Genomic DNA, 7,428 nt, shown 5'->3' on the forward strand with positions numbered 1-7,428 from the left:
AAATGGGGAAGAGAAAAGAGAAAGGGAAAGAAAGGGAGAATGGATAAAGGGGGGATGGTAAGAAGGGGAAGAGAGAGAGAGGAATATAGATAAAAGGAAGTGGGAATGAGAGGGGGAGAGGGAGATGGGAGAGAGATTGCAAAGCACCACAAAAACCCTAATAAACTCAGGGACTCTCATCTTCCATTATCTTTTGGCTTCTGCATAGTTTAGCCTGTCAATTGCCCAGTTCCATTTTCATTTCCTCAGCCTAATCTTCCTCCTCTCTCCTAGGGTTCGTCTTCCTCATCGCACTCTGAAAATTCCATCCCATTTCTTCCATATTCTGGGTTCTGAAACTCAGGCTACACAGACCATACATGAAACCAAAGGGAAAGTCAGTTCTCGTCTTCCAAACAGACCCCATCTTGTCAACTGGAGCTTAAGGCACAACTTTGTGGCAAAAGTTCCATCAATGGCTGAGCTGTCTTTTATGCCTCTGGACATGCCTCTGACAAAGTGAAAGTGGGCAAAAAAATGGAAGGAAGGCCATCAGAGGGAAAACTTAGAGTCTCCTGGGCCCTGTGCTCCTAGACCAGAAGCACACTGCTTCAACTACTGGCCTTCACTAGGGCAAGCTAGAAAGTCAACTTAATTGTTCCCATGAGGCCAGAGGAACTAGAGACACATTGAGATAATCCACAATAGTGGACAATTCTTAGATCATTTGACTAAGGTTTTAGAGTGGCACAGTAAATAGAGAGCTGGCCCGGAAGCTGAGAAAACCCGAGGTCAAGTCCTGCCTTTGATGTGTAACGATTGGAATGACGCCACCTGCTGGATACTTACTGTAGAAGAGTTCTGCCCATGAAGCAAAGGTCTTTGAGGGCAAGACCAGGAGTCAGGAAGTGACACAGGCTAGTGGGAGGAGGAAGGAAGAGACTGGCGCTCAGTCTCGCGCTCTCTTTCCTTTGGACTCTGGTGGAGAGCGGAGCTAGAAATGTGCTCTCCCTTTAATAGATAGGAATCTAGGCCTTTCTCTCTCTTTACCAAAATTCTTATTCTCCTTAATAAATGCTTAAAAGTCTAACTCTTGCTAAAGCTTATAATTTATTGGCGACCACTCATTAGATATTTTAGACAGTTTAGCTAGAATTTTAGCCCTTAACAGATGCATACTGGTTTTGTGATCCTGGCTAAGTCACTTAACTTGGATCAAATCTCAGTGCTCTAGGTGATTCTTTTAAGACTGTAAACTTAAGAGAAAGTTCTGACTGACATTGGTAGAGGGGATTTCCCCACTTGTATCCTATACAGAGGAAATCACAGGTGCAGCCTTGTATCTATCTTTAACAAAAAGACATAATCCAGCACTCCCTCCCCCCATTTTTTTAAAGTAATCAATTTAGCTTCCTATGTTTCACTCAGGCTAGCACTAGAAGTCCTCACGTCTCAGCAGTTACCTTCTAGGGATGCACTGAGGAGTGAGGGGAGCCCACTTTTTATCAACCGCCCAATTCATTAGCAATCCCAATGTGACTAAACAATAGTAGCAGGTTGGTTTCAATAACTGGGATCCGGGGAATTGTTGTTTCAGGAAGGTTGGTTAACTATTCCCCTGCCCCAGATAAAATGTCATTTCTCCTTATTTATCTAAACTGGCTATCCATGACCTGAGTGACAGCCTTGGTATTCCTCTTCTGCTGCTCCCAGCCCATGACTCTTGTTTCTCGGTAGCCAGCAGCCTCAAAGAGACTAGAACTGAGCCTAGAGATTCCAGTAATGCAGGAAAAATAACAATAAAATTAGCGAACGTTTGTATAGTGTTTTGCGAGTGCCTGATATATTATTTCATCTGATTTTTTTTAATTTTTGGAACATTCCTGAGAAGTAGGTACTATTAGGATCTCCTTTTTTACTGAGAAAAACGAAGACTGAGACTAAGGAATGGGTCCAGGCATCACACTGCTAAGTGTCTGAGGCAGGGTTAGAATTTAGGCCTTCCTGATTCCCAGCCCAGCTCTCTACCTACTGTGCCACCAAGCTGCTTATACTCCATCCCACCTTCCCCAAACAAACAAAGAAATCACCAACAACAACTAAACCCACTGGATTAATGGAACTGTGGTATAGATGTGGCCTGGGGGAGGTGGTATTCTCTGGAGGAAGTAGTACGGTAGGACAGTAAGTTTGCACATCAAGCACTGCCTGCTCTCTCTGAGCCCTAGATTTCTGGGAAGAAAAACAAATTATTTTATGCGCTATCTTTTAAGGTTCTCTGCTCCAATCAGAAGCCCTTCTGGAAGAGATGGTCCAATCACCTATCTTTACTCACAGATGAAGGTTTTTCCTTAGACAGGAAAAATTGGGATTGGATGAAGTAGGAAGAAGAGAAGAAAAAAAATAGATAATGAAGTTGAGAAAGTCACCAAGAGATGTAAAAGTAGATGCACCTGAAAGAATTCAGGGAGTACAAAAGCAACCCTAAGTAGCTGGGAGGTGTGTGTGTGTGTGTGTGTGTGTGTGTAGGAGGCTTTGGGGGGGCAGCAGATGAGGCTAAGGGGATAAATCTTATTTTAGAATCTACTTTTGTTTGTGCTTATCCTTTTTAGCTCCATGAGCAGAGAAATGTCGATTCTCCTGGTATGTGTTGGTTGTGTCTGTGTATGTTGGGTGTCATGTGTGTATTATTTGTGCGTGTTGTATTTGTGCATTTGGATTGTGGGTAGGACCACATAGGTCTGGTCCTATGTATTTTCTGGGGGTTTTGCCCATCTTTGCATGTCATATTGTGTGTCTTTTGCACGTGTATCTATTGCATGTATTTGTGTCTCTTGAAAAGAGGGTCGAGTTTGACTTTCTTTTAAGAGGACTTTCTATCCCACAAGGGAAACCTTTGCTCTTAACTCCTCTCTAGAAGGATATTGTAATAAAATACTTACCGCGCTGACCTAGAGTCTATAGATATGGGTTGTTTCCCTTTCAACTATGATCAGGATGGTACATACCCTTCTTAATTCCTATAAATTCAGAACAGCCTCATATGGACTGGATGCATATAATGATGACTACACAGAGCTGGGCAAACCCCTGAAAGATGTGTGGGTCCATGAGAGCACACCGTGGGCCTTGACTGTGCCCAGGAGTCCATGCATAGAAGTGGTGCATAACCATTAGATGCCTGTCTCAATGCCTCCCCAGGACAACTACAGGTACTGAGCCAATTGGCAGACAGTGAGATGAGCCTATGACAAAAGTTGGAGCTCACAGAGCTCTATCGTTGTTTTTGTGGGAATCTTAGACAAATTCAGCTCTAGAGGATGGCATAGGGCTCTGATCTTGCCACTCCTCACAAAGCCTAGGGTTTTTTCATTCCTTATTAGCTTCCTCCAGAGAGAGGCTGGTGGAAGAGGGAAAAGGATAGAAGAATAAAAGAAGAAACTCATATAACCCACTTGGGATAATCAATTTAGACCCTGAATGGACTTAGGGGATTTATCAAGTCTAATCCTGTAATTTTACAGTTAAGGAAACTGAGATGCCGGGGAGTTAAGTGACTTGCTCAGAATCATGTAGCTAGTAATTTTCTAAGGCAGGATTGAAGCCCAGGGCTTCCTGACACCAATACCATTGCCCTCCCTACTATGCCACGCTCCCTCTTCAGCAGGTCTAATGGGAGGAAGGAGTTATGGGGGGATGGAGGTTGAGTCTGGTGGTCCAAAGATTGTTAATGGACCACATGTAGATTTCAGTTATCCAGATTTACCTTTGTACTTTTCTAGATAGTAAAGTTAAAGACCAACGTTTCTGGGTCCTTGTTAGCCTTGGTGTTCAATCAGGAGACCTCTGGGAGGAGAGAGCCATGGAAGGGGCTGGGTAGACAGAGCCAGGTGAGGAGAAAACCAAAAGAGAGAAGGAGTGGGGGTGGGGTGAGGGGAGATGGTGATGGAGTTAATTCTGTCCTGCTGGATTTCAGGACCGGTGATGAAAAGGTTGCCCCTGGAGCTAGGCCAAGGGGCAGCTTGAGGGAACCGTGAGGGCCATGGGCCCTTGTGCACTCAGTAAGACAAGCTTCAGCCACGGGGACTGGAGCTGCAGCACATGGAGGGCAGAAAGACATTTTGTAATGGTCTAAGAAACCACACAGGCTGGAGTGTCTCAGGTGGTGGCAGCAAACCATAGCCCAGTGAGGGAGCCAATCCAAAATGAGGATCAATCCAACATGAACTCGTGAGGCCTCTTAGACATACATGAGTCATTTCCCCAGCTCACAGAGCAATGGCCTTGCCCTCTGAACCTGAACTCCAGAGAGTATACATTTACATATATATATACACGTATATAAACTACTATTTATACTTATATTTGTGTGTGTTGTGTGTTTGCCCGCGTATATGTAGTAAGTCATATACACGCACTAGTGCACATAGTCAGAACACATGCATAAATTGCCCTGTGTCAAAAATATTGCATAAGCTTATATTATGTTTGAATGCAACTATTTTTTTTAATCTCTAGCTAGGTAGGTAGGTAAGTAGGTTGAGGAACACATGAAGGGGATACTGGATATATGTACATTGGATCCACAGATCCACCTGCTCTCACAACTAAATGCTCTGGCCAACTGTAAAAATCCTGCTTGCAACAAGATTAATGACTAAGGTGCAGTCCACACGATCTGCTCAGGCTTTTCCTCGCTATTTCACCTTCCTGGCTCAGCTGAGGTCTGTGCCCCTGCCTGGAAGAACTGTGGAGCGCACACAAAAGGTCTGGCTTCCCTTTTCCCAGGGAGTCTCACGCTATATCTTTTCCTCTCCCCGATTAAGGACTTTTTTTTTTTTTGGTTTCCCATGGTTTAAAAAAAGTCCCCTAACTCAGTGCCATCCCGAATCTATCAATACTATAAGCATGAATACTGTGTGTGTAGACTACTCTGAAAAGAAAAACACAACAGATTAATCTCATGTGTATTAGATATTGAGATTCATGCAACAATTCCCCATGCAGAGTGCTGAAGCACTGTTGGGTTTCACTGCAGTATCAGTATGCCAAGAGGCTACCACATTAGCAAAGGAGACTCTGGGAAACTCAGGTGTCATGGAGGGATCGGTCGTTCTCTTTGGCGACCCTGAAAACTAGGAAACGGTGACCCTCCAGGCAGAGAGGTTCCTTAGTCGGTTGGTTTCTCCCCTAAGACTCGAGCATGAAATTTGAGTCTTAACAGCCCATCTTGGGTCACACGAGCTGTCCCTCCCCTGGGCCTCGCACTGACACTGCAGAGAAAGAGTCGAATGCAGTATTTTCCGTTATGAAACCAGCCTCAGCAGTCCTCCACTTGGCAACTGCAATTCACCAAGCCGGTGACACAGAAAGTGATTCTGCACACACGGCTGTGTGTTCTTTTCAATGCAAAACATGGGGATGACATTTGGAATAGTTACCAGAGCTTTAAAAAGTGAAGCCAGGATCCGTTCTGGCTATGGGGAGGGAGGAGAGAAGGCGGGGAGGGGGGGGGGAAGGAAAAGGGAAGAAAGAAGGGAGGGCTGACCAGAAAGTCTGATGGGGAGGGGAGTCCCTTGCATGTGCTAAGGGCAGTTCATGGGGAGAGATGACACACTGACACTAGTAGATCATGCTGCTTACACGAGATGGTTCGAATGTCCCTTTCTGAATTCTGACTTCATGAGTTGCACCTGCCTTTCTACACCTTCAGTCTTTGGAAACCCCTAAATCTGTGATGAAAGTCTGCATGAAAGCCACATACAGGATAGTCTGTGTTCTAAATTTTTAAAAAATTAAGAAATAAAAAATATCACTTCACAAGTCTTGCTTTCCATGCAGAACCAAGTACACGCGGTTAGGACACAGCTACAATGCAGGCTATTACGCAATATCTGCATTAGTTCCACTTGAGCTGTAAATATGCTAATAGGTTTCAATCAGACATCAGTTAACATTTTGGTAATATTCACATAGTTTGTGTTAGCCAGGGTACAGTTGGCTGTTTTCAAGTTTTCCTCTCTAAAGTCCTCATTGCTGTTGTTTACCCCTTCCTGGATCTCCATGTAATCAGACTTACTAATGGTAGAGGCACTCCTACTTTTCTTTAGGTCAGGGGAAGATGGGATCTTTGGACAGCTGGTCACTTGCAAGTACTGAGCCTGTTCCTCTCCCTCTGTCTCCCGGTGGTAGAAGTAGTTGAAATTGGACACTATGACAGGGACTGGTAAGGCAATAGTTAAGACACCTGCAATTGCACAAAGGGAACCCACGATCTTTCCCCCAATGGTGGTGGGGACCATGTCTCCGTAGCCTACTGTTGTCATGGAGACGACTGCCCACCAGAAGGCATCGGGGATGCTAGGGAACTGGGAATCTCGCTCATCTGCCTCTGCGAAATAGACAGCACTAGAGAAGAGAATGACCCCGATGAATAAGAAGAATATCAGGAGGCCCAACTCTCTCATGCTGGCCTTGAGGGTCTGACCTAGGATCTGGAGCCCTTTGGAGTGTCTGGACAGCTTGAAAATCCTAAAGACTCTTACCAACCGGATCACACGAAGGATAGCCAATGACATTGCCTGCTGGCCTTGCTGGGCGTCGTCTGTCTTCTCTGCCAGCTCAGTCCCAAGGGTGATGAAGTACGGGATGATGGCCACGATGTCAATGATGTTCATGATGTTGGTAAAGAAACCGGCTTTGCTGGGACAGGCAAAGAACCTGACTAGGAACTCAAAGGAGAACCAGATGATGCATAGTGTCTCCACAATGAAGAAAGGATCAGTGAAGGAAGTGGACTGTTGGTATCCCAATGGTGCTGTTAGAGTAGGTATGGAAAGAATCCCACCACCAGGCATGTCTTCATTCTCATCCCGAAAAATAGGCAAAGTTTCAAGACAGAAACTCACAATGGAGATCAAAATCACCATGACAGATACAATAGCTATAATCCTAGCTGGCCCAGAGCTCTCTGGGTATTCAAACAGAAGCCACACCTGTCTCTGAAACTCATTTTCTGGTAAAGGACGCTCTTCCTCCTTGATGTAGCCTTCATCCTCTCGGAACATCTCCATTGCCTCCTCACCCAGTTCATAAAAGCGGATTTCTTCTGAGAAGATATCCAAGGGGACATTCACAGGGCGCCTTAACCGACCCCCAGACTGGTAGTAATATAAGATGGCATCAAAGCTAGGGCGGTTTCTGTCGAAAAAGTATTCATTTCGGAGTGGATCAAAGTATCTCATTCGCTTCTTAGGGTCCCCTAAGAGGGTCTCTGGAAACTGGGCTAGTGTCTTGAGCTGTGTCTCAAAGCGCAATCCGGATATGTTGATTACCACCCTCTCACAGCACTCATGGTCAGCTTCGGGGTCGTAGGTGTCCTGGGGGTGCCCAGGGAGGGCGGCAGCTTCATCTGCTGGGTCTCCAGTAGCCACTGTCATAATGGGGGCT

The 7,428-nt window shown here is 45.3% G+C and overlaps 1 protein-coding gene across 1 annotated transcript; it reads right to left on the reverse strand.

Annotated features, from left to right (window-relative positions):
• Positions 1 to 1,068: 1,068 nt before the first annotated feature.
• KCNA2 (potassium voltage-gated channel subfamily A member 2) lies at positions 1,069 to 7,428 on the reverse strand. The gene has a single exon (XM_044003808.1). The coding sequence runs from the start codon at positions 7,416 to 7,418 to the stop codon at positions 5,919 to 5,921; it is 1,500 nt and encodes a 499-aa protein (XP_043859743.1). The 5' UTR covers positions 7,419 to 7,428; the 3' UTR covers positions 1,069 to 5,918.

Source organism: Dromiciops gliroides, chromosome 4 (assembly GCF_019393635.1).
Source record: "Dromiciops gliroides isolate mDroGli1 chromosome 4, mDroGli1.pri, whole genome shotgun sequence".
NCBI classification, from domain to species: Eukaryota; Metazoa; Chordata; class Mammalia; order Microbiotheria; family Microbiotheriidae; genus Dromiciops; species Dromiciops gliroides.

Bases quoted from the DNA above. Each gene is read 5' to 3' on its own strand.
- KCNA2 (XM_044003808.1), bottom strand. From the start codon at position 7,418: ATGACAGTGGCTACTGGAGACCCAGCAGATGAAGCTGCCGCCCTCCCT.